The following is a 21,460-nucleotide window of genomic DNA, read 5'->3' as shown; positions in this document are numbered from 1 at the left end:
GTCAAGCTCAAGGCTACATTATTCTCATATTCCTTCTTCATTTCTCTCTTAAATGACTTTATGAACGTAAACATTTATTTACAGGATGTGGAAAAATTGTAATTTACTACTTACATTTTCATTTTTCAAGATGAGTTTCAGGATTGCTTCTCTCTGTTTTAGAGCCTAAAACCAGGATAATTTCCAGTTAGCATTTTTTTAAAAAATAAGGATCAACTAGTTTTTCTACTATTTCTTCCCTTGTAAACTACCTGACAATACATATAGGAAATGACAGGAACTCTGATAGAGGTCGAAGCAGGGTCTATATTCAAGACACTGGAGTAATGACCTATGGCTGTCCTACTGAACTATTTCTTCTTATTCTGTGTCCCCAAGGTCTACTACAATGTCTGGTAAATAATATGGCCTTAATTTTCACTGAGTGAGTAAATGAGTACCTATGACCACAATGTCTTTCCTCTATAGCTCTGCAATCTTCATTTTTTTCCTTTATTTAGAAAACTTACAAAAACTCACCAATGCCATAAAATATTCTACCAATAATTAGAAGAGATGACAACAATACTCCCTCAGTTCCTCTATTTCAATATATAACTTCCATGTTCACAAATTTTATATTAGTGAATTTTTATTTAGTGTTAATGATATATTTGTTTATATGCATATATGCTTTTTCCGCCAGTGATGTCTCATATTATTATACCAGAAACTAGAAACCACATTTAACATTTTATTCTTTTTATAGAATACCTTATATACATCGCAGTAAATACAAATGCTTTTCAAAATTATCATGGTATGGGTTGGCCAGTTAGCTCAGTTGATTAGAGTGTGGTGCTGATAACACGAAGGTCCACGGTTCAATCCCCATACTGGCCAACCACCAAAAACATAATAATAAAATAAAAATGAAATTATTATGGCTGAACTCTTCTCTATTTCCACAACCATCAACCAAACAAAGCTGGTTACAACCAAACCCTGATGTTTCTGTAATTCAAGTGTGTTAAGAAGGAAAGTTAACTTGGTGTAAGATCAGTAGTAACTACTTTTTGTTAATAACCATTTAACTTGAAGAGGAGTTTTAAAGTAAGGTTAACCATATCCTCTCACATCATAGTTACACAAGAAAAAAATTACAATGTGTGTCTTCACTAAAAGGAGAATAAAAGGGGTTAGAAAATTCGTTTCTACATTAACAGTATACAAATTTATAACAAATTTGATGAAACCTGTTATAATCCATTTTGATAACTCACACAATATAATAAATTTACAACTTTAATAAAGGCTACTTTCCATGTTGCATCCTATGTTCTATTCTATTGTACATCAAAAACCTGACTTGTCTACTGGACTACAGTTGGATTACTGATAGGGATTCTATCAATAATCTTTGTCCTCTGAACCACTGAGATAAACTAATTTTCTTTTAAAATGCTCTGATGTCTTGCTTACAAAATAAAATCAAAATTCTTGTGCAAGGCATATGAAGTTCATCTAAACCGGTAGCAGTCTACCTTTCCAGCTTCATCTCCACCTACTTTCCTTGATGTTCTAACTGAACTATCTCTAGAACTCACATTTAACCCTGCTTCCACATCTTCTTGTCTGTGTTCCTTCCGGTAGGAAAGCCCTTCATTATTTCATCTGCCTTTCAAATTTCTAGCATCCTTCAAGGCCCAGCTGGATTCTATAAATTCCATCAACTCCCCAGACAGAAATATTAGTTTTCAACATCATTTCAGGCTCTCACAGTTCTTTAAACATACCTTTATAAAGCACATTTTACATTATTTATTTATGTGTCCACCTCCCTTGCAACACAGAGTTCCTTGAGGACAGGGGCCATGTCCCCTTCGCCAGAGCCTAGCAGGTATCTGACACATATTAATTCTAAATAAATATTAGTCATACTAAGTAAATTTTATCATCTCCTATATTAAGTTAAAAAATCTGTTCATTGGGCTGGCCAGTGAGCTCATTTGGTTAGAATGCTGCCTTGTAAGACCAAGGTCAAAGGTTTAGATCCCAGTATTAGCCAGCATCCAAAAAAGAAAAGGCCATAAAAAATCTCTTCATTACCAGGTAAATTTTCTAATAGAGTGGCTAAGTATGTGAATATCCTCAGAGGAACAAGAGGTTGTAGCTGTAGCAAACAGGTGATCAGAGTAATTTTATAGAGGTCACAACCATCAATTTTGGGAGACCATGTTTACAGCCACAATTCCCCCAATTTTATTCTATGCTAAACCAAAACTATAATTTAGATTTCCTTATGTATCTTCCTCCACAGATAACCTGCTATATCCTAAAGTAAATCACTAAAGCAGCAAGGCAAACTTGAGGTAACTACATATATTGAAGAGAAGCAACTAACACTAATATTAGGACAGAAATAAGAAAAAAGCAAGGAAAAGAGTGGAAAGGACAAAGATGCAGCTGTGGGATTTCTTGCCAATTCCTTCCTGCCTTCATAAGTACTATAAAACAAAATATTCCCTTCTTAAAATCACAGGTGAAGATCCATAAAAAGCTGAATATTTAACTGTTCATAATATCAATCAAGATCACCTACAGGCTGGTTGATGTGAAATCTTGTAGGCATTCTTCTCATTATAGCCGAGTCAAGGTCCTGAGGACGATTAGTAGCTCCCATCACTATGACCTAAATATAAATTAAAACAAAAAACAAAAAAACAGAAGGTATCAAATCTAGCAATAGTACTCTTTTGAGGTCATTATTACTAGGGCTTAGAAGATATAGAAAATTAAGTAGTGTTTAAACTAAATCCTTTATAAAGAAATCTGATTTTAATTGGTACTACTCAAATATTTATACATACAAGCACGTTACTCCTAGATAGACCAAATAACAGCAAAACTGGAAAGACTAATGCATTTCACTGGACTTCTTTGTAGTAACTAAAATATGTACTATTTAGTTGAAAGTACCTTTATTGAAGAATCATAAAGATCTGTTTAAAAAAACTACTGCATTTTGCAAAATATGGTTGCTTAATGAACACATGTTGAATGACTGAAAGCCATTTATGTTATAGTTTGGGAGTATTACGGGGGAATACTTCCAGTACTTTAAAAATATCATTAAGAGAATCCTTTCTGCTTAAGTCTAAGGATTCTGGTTAATGATAATAGATAGTATGTACTTTTTCTCTAGATTTCACGTCATTATCTCATGGCACTATCAGCACTATAGGTGGTATCTTCTCAATGCTAAATAAAACCTCAAGCAATCAACCTTATTTATTTATTCATTTATTCATTTTTGGCTTGCCGGTATGGGAATACAACTTTAAACAAAGGCAACAGAGTAAAAGCAAACATCAAAATGCTGGATAGAATTTTAAAAAAAAAGAAATGCTGGTGGTTCTGCCAACTTCTAGGTCTATGTTGCTTATTTATAAACAATACAGAGAGTAACAAAAAGTCAACTTTAAAAATCAACATGAATAAAGGCAAAGATACACAGAAGTTAATTCTGAAGGACATCAATATTACCATTACTATTGATAATTGAACATAACTCAGTAACAGCACATATCTGCTAACCAAAATAAAATTTACTAGTATTCTATGGAAACATATTTCTCTAATGCTATTTCATTTCTGCCTAAGAGAGTTTAGATTTCTGAAATAATCTAAAATTTAACTCCAAAACATGTTAAAATATCCACCAAATCTTGCATTCTACTTCTACTCTTTGCATTTAATGATATTCAAGAGCCTCAGACCCAAATTACTTTCAATTAACTGTGACAGTTTGCCACCTAGAGGAAGAAAATATAAATGCAAACTTAAATTTGAGAAATGTTAGTTCTACAATATAATACAATCTTCCATTTGGGTTAAGTGGTCCTATAATCAAAATATTAATGCTCGTACCTGTTTTTCTTTATTTGCTCTAACTTGATAAAATAAAAATAGGAAAAATTTTACCAAATAGAAAACGAGCCTTAAAAGTGATCAAATGAACTAACTGCATAAGATAATGGATAAGTGTAAATAAGGACATTTTGATACTGAGTATATTAAGTGTTAAAAGAGATTCAGATCTTGCTTTCCTCTTGCCATGTGATCTGCTTGTACCCGCCGGCTGCCTGCCATTTTCCACCATGAATAGAAGCAGCCTGAGGCCCATGCCAGATGCAGCTGTCCCAGAATCGTAAGCCAAATAAACCTCTTTTCTTTATAAATTTTTTTTAAAAAAAGAAATTCAAAGTGATATTGAAGCTTGTGGAAGTCTGATTACATCCAGTTGTAAGGAATCACAAAAGGCACTGTGATTGAGGCAATACTTGAAAACAAAATAAAAAACAAGGTGTATTTCCAGAAACACTCCAGGTAAACAAATAGCCTAAAACAAAACAAACTGCAATAAAAAACCCAGTATGAAAGATGAAATGCTAGAAAACAGAATCAAAGAATCCAAGTAAATCTAGCACAACATGGTCTAATGAGCCTGTACAGGTTAACAACAGACATTCATGATGAAAAAAGCAAGAGTAAGTGAAATCATTTGTAATTTCACTTAAAAAAAGGCAAATTTTAAGGAGTAATTTTAAGGGGCAAAAACAGAGCACCTTTACACATATATTAAATCTATTTAGTACAAATGAGCTAAAATTCAAAGTGGGAAGCAACAGTAATTTTTTAGTCCTTAAGCAACAAACTCAATGCTCTTTTTAGGTAGTAGTTGTTAAACCTTTTTTAAGTCTTTGTGTAATGCTTTACGAACATTAATATTTTTTTTTTCCTTTTTGTCTTTTTTACTGACTGGTAACGGGATCGCAACCCTCGGTGTCGCGCCCGTACCGGGGACCGGCAACGGGATCACAACCGTCAGTGTTGTGCCCGCACCTCGCTCAGCCAGTGAGCGGGAACCGGTCTCCACATGGGATCTGAACCCTCGGCGGGAGCGCTGCCACACTCCCAAGCGGTGCACTCTCCAGTGCGCCACTGAGCCGGCCCCGAACATTAATATTTTGATTATAGGACTATTTAACCCAAACACAAGATTGTATTTAAAAAGATAATTTTTTTATCATTTCATATTTAAAATAATCAGATCTAAATTTATGCCTCAGAACTTTAACTCTGTCAATAGCCTAAAAACACAGTTATCTTTTATGTTTCATGTCTCTTAAGATGAAGAATATGTCACCAGTTACTAAGGTTTCCAGTTAACAGTGATGGGTTTCATTGGGTCATTCACTATTTTTGTTCCTTTTGTGACCATATCACACTAACAAGAAAGCTAGCTAAGGCTCTAGGCTCTAGTCACAGAAAAGAAAATTCTAGAGAAAAGCTAACTGGCTCATATGGAAGTAGAACATATCTAAAACTATTTTTCAAAATTAATAATATTGGAGGCTGGCTTGGTTAGAGTGTGGTGCTAATAACACCAAGGTCAAGGGTTTAGATCCCTGTACCAGACAGTTGCCAAAAAAATAAAAATAAATAATATTAGTTTTAATCCCCTCAACACACAATAAAGGCTAAAAAAAGTTAATAGTGTTTAATAAAAAAGCAACATCTCCATTTTCTAGATCAAATCAACTCATCATAATGAAAACAGTAATTGCTATTAGTGTAATAGGAAATTACACATCTGAAAACTGAGTTTTAAGTTGTGCTGTACCAGAACCATGTTGTGGAGCTCTGAATGAAGTGGCTCTGTAGAATACTTCACCCAATTGCCTTTATGTCCTTTGCTTTAAACAGCTGAACACTATACTTTGATAGGGTATACTATTAAAATATTTTCTCTTACACAGACTATCCAATTGTCTAAGTATTGTAAATACCATTGCTTAGGAGGATAATTAGTTTTTGGCAATCTGTAAATGACTTCCAGTGATAAATCCCACACATTTATTAAAACTAATTATTAACAGAAAATGTTTCTATTAATGTCACCTAAATTTATGTGTGTTGTGTTTTCTCTTTAACCATTCAACAAAAGCTAATGGCTGTTTCCTAAGTTAATAAAATTATACTTTCATAAAGGTAATGTAGAAGGAAGACATGTGGCTTAATTATCTTCTTGAGAATGTTGTGGTTCAGACTTCTGATTTATGGTAATGTGGTGGACTTAAGAGACCCTTAAACCCTCTGGCTATAAAACATATAAAAATAATCAAGTATTTTAAAAATTCAAATAGGCCTGGCTGGTTAGCTCGGATGGTTAGAGCACAGCCTTATAATACCAAAATCGCAACCCCGGCTTATGTCCAGCTAACATGGATATCAAATTTGTTTTGCAGGGAAAAAAAAATCTGGCAGAAGGCAAATATAAAATCTCCTTAGAGCAACAAACCTTCAACCTAGATTCCAAAGAATTCACATACAAAGTTCTACCAAATATGAGTTTCCCACTAAATCACAAAACACACCCTATAAACTCAAATAACAAATGACAGAACCATATATACAGTTATATGTTAGAATTACTGAAAACAGACTATGAAATTACTATGTAAAATATTTAAAGGAATATGAAATCAAAAAACCATATAGCAAATCCTTACGTAATAAGTATATGCCAGGCACTGTTACAAGCTCTTTACCCAGAGTAATCCCTTACAATTCTGAGACGGATACTATTCTTCCCTTTTTACAAATATTATTCCCACTATATATATAAAAACAGACTGATTACAAAATTTGACCAAGGTCAGTTACACAGCTAGTTGATGCCAGGGCTCTGGTTTTTTAATGCAATTGCAAACATCAGTAACTGGAAAGAACCTATCAAAATTGACCTGGTAGACTTGAAACACAATCTATAAGAATTTCTAGAACTGAACAACATAATAACTGAAATAATAAGCTCAATAAAAGGGTTAAATAGGAGAAGAGCTCCAACTGAACCTAGAATTATCAAACTGGAAGAGGCAAAGAAATTACCCAGAATCTAGCACAAAGAGACAGAAAATTTGAAAGACAAGTTAAAAGACAGAATATAAGTAAGATCCTACATACATCAAACTGCCATTCTAGGAAATAAAACCTGGGGAATGGAGAAGAAACAATAACTGAAGAAAAAACAGCCAAATTTTTAAGAAGTGACTGAAAGGTGTGATTCTGAGTATAATGTTTTTTGAATAGGTAAAACAGACTACAAAACAGAAAATGCCTACACTGAAGTTAAAAAAACAAAAGAACACTGTTAACTTTTCCATGAGATATAAGTGATTCATTTAAAAAAAAATAACCTGAAAAAATGGTTGTAGGACTTCCACTTCCAGCTATATGGCAGAAAAAACAAACATGCTAGATAAAAAAATTTTTAACTTTCTTTTAAAATTAATAAAAGTTTACATCATTGAGCTTAAAAGAAAGTATGGAATATTCAGAGGCCAAAAACCAGTGAAACTGAGAACCCAAAAAGAAAAACTGAAAGATAAAGCAATAAAGCTGGTTTTTCCTTTGGAAGCATAACAAGGGAACTTAGCTGTGGTTTTTACAGCCATGTGAGGGGAAGAGACAAAGCGTAAGATAGAAGACTGTCTAGTATAAAATTGGGATCTAAAAGAAAGCACGCGTGGCAGTGAGAGAGTACATGAGTTTCAACAACTAATTAACACAGTAAAATGAAAATAAGATAAGTGATAATAGAACTGAGAGTAAAAGCTGTAAGGAATTATGGTAAGAGTCAAAAGTAAGAGTCAAGTAAAACAGAAAGAATAACAAAAAAGAAACAGGCACACCATACCTCACAACCACAAGCCACTTCCTCTTCCTTGGCAGAGAGGTTCAGAAAATTCCAAGGAAAGGTTTTACCCTAGTTTTCACTCTCCCACTGCATCTGTTTCAGGCATTTAGGCAATCTATTAACATTTTGTTAAACATGAAGCCCTCAAAATGGATGAGATTTGTACAAACCATATTCTTTTAGATCCTCATCACTTAATGATATGTATAAATAATTATGAAATAAACTTTTGTACAAAGGTGTAAGTAGCCCACCAAATTTCTATTAACAATAAAAACACCACAAGTTGAGGGCAGATTTTGTTCAAATACCTGGCAGCTGTGATCAGTATCCAATCCATCCCAGAGACTCATAAACTGAGCTTTCATCATGGCGGTAGCTTCATGATCAGAACTTGAACGGTTTCGTAGAAAGGAATCTAGAAGGAAAAGGTCCTTTACCTTAGACATTAATAATGTATTATTTATATAATTTCAAGTCATCTAATTAATAGCTGATAACTTTATGAAAGATTACAAAGAAAGAGGGTTAACTATGCCTTTTCAGACATCATTCTGATATAATAATGTTGGTGAATTATTAGGCAAATTAAAACTATCAATAATCTTCATTTTTTTACTAACAATACGTTCATGCCAATATATATAAGGGAAATAAGAATCTGGTACTGAGAGGCTGGAAAGTAGAATCTTGGAGGAAAGAATGTATGCTTTGCCCCTAACTTTCCAAGTTATCTGAATCCTGTGCACTCTCAATTATGTGGTCACATCCTTTTCCCTCATGTACCTTCCTGGTAATAAAAATGACATGGGAAAATGTAAGACAGAAAACAGTTCAAAACAAGCATGCCAGCATGCACATATATTTGTAAGTTAAATAAACACAGTTATAAAGCCTCTAAGGAAATATACCAAAATTCTAATAACTTTGGTTATAGCTCAGGGACGGACTTAAGGACACTCTTAACTTTCTCCTTTCAGTTATTTTTTGTCTTCCAAATTGCCTACAATGAACATAAAATACTTTTGAATAGGGGGAAACATGTTCCTTTTAGAACATAAAAAGACTAAAAGATGGTACATATTATACTAAGAATGAAAAAAAAAAATACAGTAAAAATAAATCTTGGATTTTCTAGTACAATGCCATTTCAAATGTTTTGTCTTATATCCATATAAATCGTTAGCATTTCTGAGTAACTGTGACATTTCAGCATTGAAACTACAACTCAGAATTTGTCAGTTATACATACAAGTGGCACAAAAATGCTTTGTAACATGCCAAACTTCAAGAAATATTTTTTTAGGAAGTGAACAATTTGGGGGGGGGGGGGCAAGTGGTGGATGGCCAGTGTGGGGAACTGAACCCTTGACTTTGGTGTTATCAGCACCACGTAGTTTTTAAAAAAGCAATTCCAACAAAAACATATCACCATGACATGGTAGAGCCCTGCAATGATAAACATATGTCCTGGATTTTCTTATATAGTTTCAACTTTGTATAATCTGTCCTATCATTAGACTATGAATCAAACTAACTCATCTATTCTAGATATAGAAAATCCAGTCATTTTAAAATTGCTTAATTTTTAAAGATAAAATTTTGTAAATTCACCTGCCTACTTAAACTTCCTAAATTATCTTCACTACCAAGAAGTGATTTTGGCAAGATGGCTGCTTAAAATAATATAAAAAATAAAATAAAATGCTGAATAAGTAAAAAGAACTATCAGTAATCTCATTAAAAGTGAATGGACTAGAACCATGATTAAGATATTAGACTGGGTTAAAAAAAACCAAACTGTATGCTATTTACAAGAGAGACACTTCAAACGTAAGGGCTCAACAACATAAAAGGAAAAAGATACATGTAAACACTAAAAACAAGTTAGATTAAATATTTTTTTAAAAAGTTAATGCATATCTAACAAATGGTGCTGGAACAACTAGACATTCACATGCAAAAAATGAATCTCTCATCTTTAAAAAAGAAAGTTGGTAGAATTCAGCTGGAAAGCCATTTGGTTCTGGGCCTTTCTTTTTTTAGTTTTTTATTTACTACTTCATTCTCTCTGTTTGTTATTGGTCTGTTCAGGCTGTCTATTTCTTGCTGATTCAACCTTGGTAAGCAGGTTTCTAGGAATTTATCCATTTCCTCTAGGTTATCAACTTTGTTGGCATAAAACTGTTCATAATAGTCCCTTTGGATCCTTTCTATTTCTAAGGCATCAATTGTAATGTCTCTATCTTAATTTCTGATTTTATGTATTTGAATCTTCTCTCTTTTTTTCTTAGTCTAGCCAAGGATTTCACAATTTTTTTTTTTTTAACCCTCATCTTATTGCTTTTTTTCCATGGTTTTTCTCTTCTATATTTGACTTATTTCTGTTTTGATCTTTATTCCTTTCTTCTCTCTACGAACTTTTGAATAAGCTTGCCCATTTTCTAGTTCCTTGAGGGCTAAGTTTAGTTTATTTGGGGCAGATCTTTCTACATTTTTTAATGTAGGAATTTATTGCTATAAACCTCAGTCTTAGAACTGCTTTTGGATGCATCTCATAGGTCTTGGTACGTTGTGTTTCCATCACCATTTGTCTGAAGGTATTTTTTAAATTCCCTTTTGATTTCTTTTTTGACCCATTGGTTGGTCAGGAGCATGTTGGTCAATTTCCACATATTTGTGAATTTTCCAAAATCCCTTCTGTTATTGATTTCTAATTTCATGCTATTGTGGTCAGAGGCAATACTTGATATGATTTTGATCTTCTTACATTTGGTAAGACATTTTTTGTGGCCTACCCCATGCTCTATCCTGGAGAATGTTTCATGTGTACTACAAAAGAATATGTATTCTTTCTCTGGTGCATTTCAAGTTTTGTGTATATCTCTTAGGTCAATTTTTTCTAAAGTGCAGTTCAATTTCAGTATTTTCTGATTAATTTTCTGTCTGGTTGACCTGTCCATGTTTAAAGTGGGATATTAAAATCCCCTACTATTATTGTATTGCTGTCTATTTCTCTCTTTATGTCCATTAATATTGGCTTTAAATATTTAGTTGCTCTGATGTCGGGTGCATATATACTTACAATTGTTTGTCGTCTTGATAAATTGAGCCATTTATCATTAAATAATGATTAAATAATGAAAAAAAAATGAATCTCTAGACACAGACCTTATAACTTTCACAAAAATTAACTCAATATGGATCATAGATCTAAATGTAAAATACAAAACTATAAAACTTCTAGAAGATAATACAGGCACACTTCATTTTATTGTGCTTGGCAGATACCGTGTTTTCTTGCTTGTTTGTTTGTTTTTACAAATGGAAGGTTTGCAGCAACCCTACATCAAGCAAGTCTATATATCTATGTCAGTTTTCCAACAGCATGTGCTCACTTTATGTCATATTTTGGTAATTCTTGCAATATTTCAACCTTTTTCATTATTATTGTATCTGTTATAGTGATCTGTGATCTTTGATGTTATTATTGTAATTGTTTTGGGGCACCATGAACTATGCCCACATAAGTGTTGTGTGTGTGTGTTCGGACTGCTCTACCAACTGGCCATCCCCCATCTCTTTCCCTCTTTTTGAACCTCCCTATTGCCTGAGACACAATATTGAAACTGGGCCAATAAATAATCCTACCATGGTCTCTCTGTGCAAGTGAAAGGAGGAGTCAAATTTCTCTCACACTTTATATTCTTCTTCTTCTTTTTTTTTTTTGGTGGCTGGCCAGTACAGGGATCAAACTCTGCACCTCGGTGTTACCAGCACCACACTAACCAACTGAGCTAACCAGCCAGCCCTCATCTCTCACATCAAATCAAAACCTAGAAATTATTTAGTGTGGAAGCCATGATGAAAGCCAAGATAGCCAAAAGCTAGGCCTCCTGCGCCATTTAGACAAACTGTGAATGCAAAGAAAAAGTCCTTGAAGGAAATTAAAAGTACTACTCCAGTGAACACACGAATGATAAGAAAGCCAAACAGACTTTTTGCTGATATGGAGAAAGTTTTAGTGATCTGGACTAAGGAACAAACCAGCTGCAACATTCCCTTAACCCAAAGCCTAATCCAGAGCAAGGCCCTAACTCTCTTCAATTCTATGAAGGCTGAGAGAGGTGAGAAAGTTGCAGAAGAAAAGTTTGAAGCAAGCAGAAGTTGGTTCATGAGGTTTAAGGAAAGAAGCCATCTTCACAACATAACAGTGCAAAGTGAAGCAGCAAGTGCTGTGTAGAAGCTGCAGCAAGTTATCCAGAAGACCTAGCTTGGATCACTGATGAAGGTGGCTACTCTAAACAAGATTTTCAATGTAGACAAAACAGCGCTATATTGGAAGAAGATGCCATTTAGGACTTTGACAGCTAGAGAGGAAAAGCCATTGCCTGGCTTCAAAGCTTCAAAAGACAGGCTGACTCTCTCATTGGTCACAGCTAATGCAGCTGGTGACTTGAAGTGGAAGCCAATGCTCATTTACCATCCTGAAAATCCTGCAGCCCTTAAGAATTATGATAAATCTACTCTGCCTGTACTCTATATACGAAACAACAAATCCTGCATGACAGCATATCTCTTTACAGCATGGTTTACTGAATATTTTCAGCCCACTGTTGAGAACTATTGCTCAGAAAAAAAGATTCCTTTCAAAATATTACTGCTCATTGACAATGAGCCTGGTTACTCAGGGTTCTGATGGAGATATACAAAGAGATTAATGTTTTTGTGCCTGCGAACACAACATACATTCTGCAGCCCATGGATGAAGGAGTCATTTCAATTTTTACGTCGTATTATTTTTAAGAAATACATTTCATAAGGCTATAGCTAAAATAGATAGTGATTCCTCTGATGGATCTGGGCAAAGGCAATTGAAAACCTTCTGAAAAGGACTCACCATTCTAGATGCCATTAAGAACATTCATGATTCACGTGAGGAGGTCAAAATATCAACATGAAGAAGAATTTGGAAGAAGTTGATTTAAACCCCCATGGGTAACTGGAGGGGTTCAAGACATCAGTGGAGGAAGTAACTGAAGATGTGGTGGAAACAGCAAGAGAACTAAAATTAGAAGTACAACCTGAAGATGTAAATGAATTGCTATAATCTCATGATAAAACTTTAACAGATGAAGAGTTGTTTCTTATGGATTAGCAAAGTGTTTTTTCATGATGAAATCTACTCCTGGTAAAGATGCTGTGAACACTGCTGAAATGACAACAAAGATTTAAAATATTACATAAACTTAGTTGATAAAGCAGCAGGGCTGGAGAGGACTGACCTCTATTTTGAAAGAAATTCTACTGTGGGTACAATGCTATCAAACAGCATCACAAGCTACAGAGAAATCTTTTGTGAAAGGAAGAGGTGATCAACGCAGTGAATTTCATTATTGTCTTATTTGAAGAAATTGCTATAGCCACCCAACTTTCAGCAACCACCACCCCGATCAGACAGCAGCCATCAACACTGAGGGAAGACCTTGCACCAGCAAAAAGATTACAACTCACTGAAGTCTGAGATGATTATTATCAATTTTTTTTTAGCAATAAAGTATTAATTAAGGTATGTACTTTTTTTTTAGACAATGCTATTATTGTACACTTAACTGATTACAGTATAGGGTAAACATAACTGTTATATGCATTGGGAAGCCAAAAAATTTGTGTGACTCACTTTGTTGTGATAGTCACTTTACTGCAGAGGTCTGGAACCAAACCTGCAATATCTCTGAGGTATGCCTACGTAGGAGAAAATCTACATGACTTGGGTTTGGTAATGAGTTTTTATACATAACAACAAAAGCATGATACATCAAAGAAAAAATGGATAAGTTGGACTTTATCAAAATTTAAAATCCTGCTCTGTGAAAGACACTGTCAGCAGAATGAAAGGACAAACCACAGACTGGTAAAAAATATTTGTAAAACACATATCTGATAATGGACTTATATCCAAAATACAGAGAATTCTTAAAATTCAACAATAAGGTAACAAACAACCTAATCAAAGAAAGGGGAAAAGATCTGAACAGACACTTCACCAAAGATAATATAGAGATGGCAAATAAGCATATGAATAGATGCTCAACATCATGTCATTAGGAAAATGCAAATTTAAAAAAAATGAGATATAAAAAAACAACAGCATATCTACTATGATGGCTAAAATCCAAAAAATTGATACTACCAAATGCTAAAGAAGATGCAGAGCAACAGGAACTCTCATTTATTTACAGTGGGAATGCAAAATGGTACAGTCACTTTGGAAGACAGTTTGGTAGTTTCTTACAAAGCTAAACATAGTTTTATCACTGATCCAGTAATTGTGCTCCTAGGTATTTACCCAGTTGAGTTGAACATTACGTATACACAAAACCTGCACATGAATGTTAGCAGTTTTATTCACAATTGCCCAAAAGAGGATGTACTTCAATAGATGAATAAAACATCCACCCAGTTGAGTTGAACATTACGTATACACAAAACCTGCACATGAATGTTAGCAGTTTTATTCATAATTGCCCAAAAGAGGATGTACTTCAATAGATGAATAAAACATCCACACAATGAAATATTATTTAGCGGTAAAAAGAAGCAAGCCATCAAGCTACAAAAAGACATAGAGAAAACTTAAATACATATTGCTAAGAAAGAAGCCTCTGAAAAAACTACATATTATATGATTCAAGCTGTGACATTCTGCAAAAAGCAAAATTATAGAGACAATGGGTACCAGGAGTTTGGGGGGAAGGAGGGGAGGACAAACAGGTGGAACACGGGATTCTTAGGGCACTGAAACTATTCTATAAGATACTGTAATGGTAGACACAGGATATTATGTATTTGTCAAAGGTCTATAAACTGTACAGCACAAAGAATGAACTTTAATGTAAACTATGTACTTTAGTTAACAGTTTATCAATATCGGTTTATTAATTTTACCACATATCACACTAATGCAAAGGTTTGTTTTTTGGGTTTTTTTGGCAGCTGGCGTGTATGGGAATCCAAACTCTTGACCTTGGTGTTATAACACCTCGCTCTAACCAATTGAGCTACCCAGCCAGCCCCAAAGTATTAACAATAGGGGGACGCGTGCGGGCGCGCGCGCGTGTGTGTGTGTAGGGGGGTAACACGGGAACTTCACACTTTCTGATCAATTTCTCTGTAAATTTAAAACTTTTCTAAAAAAAAATAAAATCAATAAAAAAAAAGTTAATGAAGATCTGAGACTGTAAGAAAGAAAGAAACCCAAAGTTCAAGAAAAAAGGGAACTGGAAATAAGAAGGGAGAGAACTTGAGATGATTAAGCCTGTGTGTGTGTGTGTGTGTGTGTGTGTGTACATAACAGGTACCCACGTATAGCACTAGCATCAAAAGGTTCCACTTTATTGCTAATATGGATAAGGCTGAAGCCAAGATGCTTGAAAAGATGCTCACAGAAGTGTAGACAAGAAAAAAAGTTCTGCTCATCACTATAGGGTGTTACAAGGAAGCTTGTCTCTCTTCGACTGGGCTCTGGGAGAAAATATGTCCCCCCTGACAAATAAAAAACCAGGACCATGGGGAGTCTTTCTTAGGTATGAAGTCTAAATCTGTACTACCATTCAGTCTAGAAACACTCAAGCTGAGAAATTATCATAAAAGTTGGTGCTGAGTGATCAGATTCCTGAAGCTCTAAGCAGAAGGTATGAAAATACTCTGGATCTTTGTAGGCAATGCAGAATTCTCATGTAAAAACAAATGTAAAGCTATCTAATGTTATAAATGACACAAGGAAACAAACCACTATGAGAAAGAGTCAACAACAATAAAGGAGAATTAGAATTTCAAACAATAGAGCAATTACAAAACTAAATAAAAATAATATGCTTAAAATCTTACAGTCTGCTGCTAAGGTTTCCATTACAAGATACAATAAAAATTTACTTATGCTTTCTGTCTGCCTGATTATGGCAGCCAAGATTGAACAAAGGAATACTGTGGGAAAAGATGGAGAGAGAATTTCTGCAACTTGGGAAAACAATGAAGAGCCTGTTTTACTTCAAAGAAGAACCCAAAATTTGAATTTACGTAAGAAATGTTGGGAAATATTCCCTATTGGCTTTACCTGGTTGATTATACCTTTAAAAGCTTAAAGGTTAAACTAATTAAAAGCAAGCCAGTGACTTCATTTGGTGCATTCTGACATGTGAATGCAGTGATTTAGCAATTTGGAATTTGCCCTAGTGACTTCAAAGTGCATAGCATGGTCTAAAACCTGAGTCAGATACTAATCGGGTTAACAGTGCCCCCTGGTGACTGGTGAAAGCAAACCCAAACACTGGAAAGTACAGTCAAGCTGACAGCAACTTTAAGCATTCTGATTTCTGACATTAATATGTAGGAAAAAGTGCCAGTCTGATCTAGGAGGACACTTGTTCTCTCTGAAACATACTAACAGAAAGGAATTTTCAGGCAGTGGTTAATATTGTGAAAACCAGAATAACCTGACAGTGAGAGAGGGGCTTAGGATAATAACTAAGCTGAAATCAACTGTGAGCTAGCCTTGGAAAAGTCTAAAAGAGCAGATAGGAATAGCAATAAAAAGGCCTTGTGGGGAAGGTGAACCTTGCTCTCCTGTCCCAACTTATTTTGAAAATTTTCAAATCTACAGAAAAGTCCCTGCTTAAAAATAAATAAAATAAAATAAAAATTTAAAGACATAAAAGAGGTTGAAATTCTAAAATAAAAAGCAAGCTACAATGAAAAAAGGATAAACTTTAAAAAGAAACAAAGAGAACTTCTAAAGTTCAAATATAATGAACAGAACACAAACCCAATGGCTGGAAAATTAAATGCAGCCAAGAAAAGAATTGCTTTTCATAACCTACTCAAAGATTGAGTGGTTTTTGTGTTGCACCACTATTTTACACACCAACAAGAAGTTTAAAATGCTGCCTATGAAACTATGATGTTAAAAGAAGAAAAATTCTGCCAGTTAAATTATAACATACTATCCTAATTTCAGGGATGTTACAGTGTAAAAAAACAAACAACAAAATAGTATGTCTTACAACTGAGGAAATATGGTAGAGAACTAGATGACAACTGTGGAAATGACTAAAAATTAAGTAGAGAAATGAAGAATTTTTTTCCAAATGGGAGCATCACAACATTCAAAGATATACAGTGGCTGAGATATTTCCCAGAATTAACAAAAGCCATGCACCCTCAGATTAAAAACCACGATGAGGCTTATTAGCAGAATAAGTACAAAAAATGCAGACCTAGAAAAAACATAGTCAAAAAGCAGAATAACATAAAAATCTAATAGTAACTTGAGAGAAAAGATACATTACTTAGAAAGAAATATTAGCCAATAAGCAGAATTCTCAAAACCAACAAGAAAGAATGGAAGACAATGGGATTGTAACTTCAAAATGCTGAGGGACAGAAAGTCTGTATCATTTAAGAGAAAAGATAGAAATAACAAATTTTCACACAAAGAATTCATTCTTTACAACCTTTGCTGAAAATACTTCAAAGAGACTTTGGTAAGAAGAAAATTAAATCCAGAAAAGGTAGGATCCCAGAAGCGATGGTGAGCAAAAAAGTCGCAAACATGTGGCTATCTAAACAAGCCATGCCAGTATAAAGTAACAACTAATATCAAAAGTGTAAAACAAGAAAAGTAAAATTTTGGACAACACCAACATGTAACAGATGAGAAGAATTACTAATATGTAAGAGTTCTAAGGTCTCTACTGTTTGGGAGGGAAGCAGAGACAATGATTACATTTGACTTTTAAGATAAGCAAGTATGCTAAATGTTTCACTAAAAGAAAAAGAATGTATAACTTCTAAATCTATAGCAGCAAAGAGAATAGATAAAGCCAAAAAAAAAAAGTCTACTAGATTTGTAAATAAAATGCAAAAAATATCATAGTAGAAATAAATCTGAATATATCAGCTATCATAATAAAGGCAAACTAACTACCCTTTCCAGGTAATTAGAGTCTTTAATTTTTTAAAAAAATCTAGCTAAATGCTCTTTTGTTCAAGATACACACCAAAATCCCAAAATAATTAAAGGAATAAATTGATGGGAAAAGACACATTAAGGCAAACAAGCAACCAAAACAGAACTAAACTATATATCTATATCTACCTTTCCCTATATTTTTAAATAGCCTATCATACTACATATAATTATAATAATATATAATTCCAAACTATAATAATTAAAGCTAAATATATAAAGTGATAGTAATAAAGCTATATATATTTATATATAAAAATATAACTTATTGTACCAGGAACAGAACAAAAATATTGATCTATAAAGAGCCCACTAATATAAAAGTCATGACATACAGGGAAAAGTAGTCTATTTTAGAAGTTGGCTATCCTTTTGGGAAAGAATAAATTAGATTCCTACCTCATGCTATATATAAAAATAATTTTAAAAGGAGAATATCTATGGGGATAATGAAGGAATTTGTAAACAAGATACAAAAAGCATAAATAATGGAGGAAAAACACTGATGAAAGTGACTATAATCTAATTGTAATAACTGTAAAAGAAACTATCATAAACAAAATGAAAAGATAAGCAATCTAGAAAATATTTGTAATGATGATAAACATCAACAAAGAATTACCAAGAAAAAGGCAAGTAACTCCAACAAAAAACTGGTAATTTACAGGCAAGGAAACCCAAATGACTAATAAACATGTTAAAAGATGCTCAAATTTACCGGTAAGCAGGAAAACATACACTAAAACAACGATGAGATAATCCACGCTCTTTAAATTAGCGAAAATTTCTGAAAAAATAAATGTTAGAGGGTATGTAGGAAAATAGAAACTATACTCTGGTGGGAATGAATATAGGTATAACTATGTTGAATAACTGGTAACGTTAGTAAGGTTGAAAACAGACACATCACAAAACCTAATAGCTCAACTTCTAAGTATCTATCCTGGGCAAACCTATACGCATGAGAAAACATGTGTTTGGATGTCCACTACGTAATGTTTGTAATAAAGAAGAGATACAAAAACCTATCCATTAAATAGGGAAATGAATAGACTGTGGTTCATTCTACAACATGGGAAATATACATAGCATATTAGGATGCTGATTATGTCTTTTGCTTTATTAATACGGCCTAATAAATGTTAAAAAAACTAAACTGATTATTTAAATACCACCTTTAAAAATGGCTTTTTAAAATACTCACACAGAAAAAACATAGCATACCTATTTCATCTATAAAGATGATGGAAGGCTGTAGCTTTATAGCAAGGGAGAAAACGGCAGCAGCCAATTTCTGAGATTCTCCATACCACTTATCAGTCAATGTTGAAGGCTGAAGGTTGATAAATCGACAGCCTGCTTCTTTGGCTGTAGCCTTGGCAATCAAAGTTTTACCACAGCCTGGAGGCCCATAGAGAAGAACACCTGGAAATTGATATATTTCATTGTTACCTTTAAGAAATAAGATATTTGCTTTATTTTAGGCAGTAATCAATATAACATTAATTCTGCCCACACTAAAATCTTCCTAGCATGGTTCTGCTATTATTCTTTTTTGCAGTTGAAAAGGCAGCAGAGAAAAAGACACCATGTTCTAAGTTCAGTGTCAGTGATGACACATACTTGTACATGGGTACTTCAAAAGGTTCACGGAAAGATTAGTATTATCTTTCAATTTTATTTTTCCATGAACTTTTTGAAGTACTCTTATATTGGGGGATTACAGCATCCTTGTGCCTCCTCTCTTCATGAAAAGGTCTAGAGTTCAGGATACTAAAGACTATCACGCGGACATCCAAACTCACACCACTCTATCAATGGCTGACAAATAAAATCTTACATCTTCCACCTTCACAAGCTGACACAGCACGATAGCACTTTGACAACAGTCCAGAGAAAGTAGACAATTTCAAAACAGATTGCGGCAAACATTAGAGTTCAGGATACTAAAGACTATCACGCGGACATCCAAACTCACACCACTCTATCAATGGTTGACAAATAAAATCTTACATCTTCCACCTTCACAAGCTGACACAGCACGATAGCACTTTGACAACAGCCCAGAGAAAGTAGACAATTTCAAAACAGATTGCGGCAAACACTGTTTTGCTGTTGTTCAGACTTAAGTTTTAGCCAAAGCACATGTGCCTTTTCCAAACAGATAATAATCTTTTCTTAAAAGGATCAGATATTATCAGTCATCCCTGTTTTAATTTCCAAAGAATAAAATGTATTAATAAAACCTATAGTCTCCATTGACAGCAGTTTGATGCTAAATACAATTTAAGGTTAATACTTTTAACCTACCTGAGTAAAGGATCTAAACAGGCTGGTGTCTTGAACACTTTGGGAATTATCGCCAACTGTTTCTGAACTAAAGTAGCATTTTCTAAATTAATATAATACTAAAATTATTGCCCTGTTTATAAATAAGTCATCTACAGACAGGCCTAACAAAAATTATAAACTGCACACCTCTCAAAATACTTGCTAGATTCAAAGTCCAACTTTTCTCACTTACAGAATGACAATATCTATAGAGATGGGCATGCTAGGGTAAACTGGAGGGGATTTGGAGGTACTCAAAATTTTCTTCTTATATAATAAAAATAAAATTCAAAATACAAGAAGAAAAATATTTTGTATAAAATTTCCTACCAAAAAGGAGGAATTGGTAAACAGACACAAAAAATCAATTACATTGTACGTTGATAAATTAAAACAAAACAAAACAAAATAAAATAAAATAAATGCCTTGGAGGAATAAAAGCCAGGAGCTTTTATTTATCTGGGTAATGAAAAAGCATACTCACATCCCCACTGCCATTAATAAAATATTTAAACTGCTCAAAAAAATAAATGAAAATAAAAAATAAAATTTCCCCTCAAATCTAATTTTTTTAAATGAAAAACTTGCACTTGATTCCATAAACCTAACAAAATTTTTTCACACCAAGCACTTCAAAATAACTTTCAAACACTTTCTCAAGCATTTTAAGATTCAAGTTATAAAACTGATTAACCCAAGCTTAATTCTTTTAAACTTTTTAAAAGCTGACTTTCAAATTTAAATCTCTAAGCTTTGCCAAAACATGTTAATATTTTCAAGCAGTGTTTGCAATTTTTAATTAAGTCCATTTAGGTGCTTAAAATTTAGTTAAGTCAGTTATAAGTTGAATTTTCTACTGATACTTTTCTTTTGGATGGCTCATGTAAAACAATAAAGAAGAGTAATCTAAAGCTATTTAAAGCTGAAAACATATGGGATGAGGGCAGATGCTTGCATATCATAACATTTCATCACTATGATGACTTAATTTAATGTGGAATGCATATCTACTAGCAAATTTTTTATATACCTATTACTCAAGTTTTAGGGTTTTTAGAGCAAAGTATTGATGTGAAAGTCTCCATATTTTGTTGACTTTGCAGCTACACTATCACTTCATAAATGAATGCAATGCTTGTGGAATGTTATATTTGTTTCGTACTATTCTTTTATTACTTTGAATATTTATTCCTAGTAGTTTAGTTTTGGTACTTCTTAGCAGCATTAAGTTTTTTCAATTATTTCTCTTCATGGATTATAATTAGTGTTATCAATTCAGCAGTTTACTAAATCCATTTAAACATAAAGTATTGAGCGAAATGTAGACCTTTATGGCCAAAGAAAATCAATTTTTCAAAAT

The 21,460-nt window shown here is 33.5% G+C and overlaps 1 protein-coding gene across 1 annotated transcript in view; it reads right to left on the bottom strand.

Moving 5' to 3' along the window:
- The window catches only part of ATAD1 (ATPase family, AAA domain containing 1), a 54,475-nt gene that overhangs the window by 12,518 nt on the left and 20,497 nt on the right, over positions 1-21,460 (bottom strand). The window contains exons 5-8 of the mRNA XM_008575814.1: positions 18,993-19,193; positions 8,053-8,159; positions 2,582-2,671; positions 115-165 (exon numbers count right to left, since the gene is read on the bottom strand). Coding sequence (XP_008574036.1) covers positions 115-165; positions 2,582-2,671; positions 8,053-8,159; positions 18,993-19,193 — 449 coding nt within the window. The remainder of the gene's footprint in view (positions 1-114; positions 166-2,581; positions 2,672-8,052; positions 8,160-18,992; positions 19,194-21,460) is intronic.

The sequence above is a fragment of the Galeopterus variegatus genome, unplaced genomic scaffold, assembly GCF_000696425.1.
Source record: "Galeopterus variegatus unplaced genomic scaffold, G_variegatus-3.0.2 Scaffold1242, whole genome shotgun sequence".
Classification (NCBI taxonomy): domain Eukaryota; kingdom Metazoa; phylum Chordata; class Mammalia; order Dermoptera; family Cynocephalidae; genus Galeopterus; species Galeopterus variegatus.
Note: the sequence above shows the minus strand (reverse complement) of the source record. Positions and strands in the feature narration are given on the sequence as shown.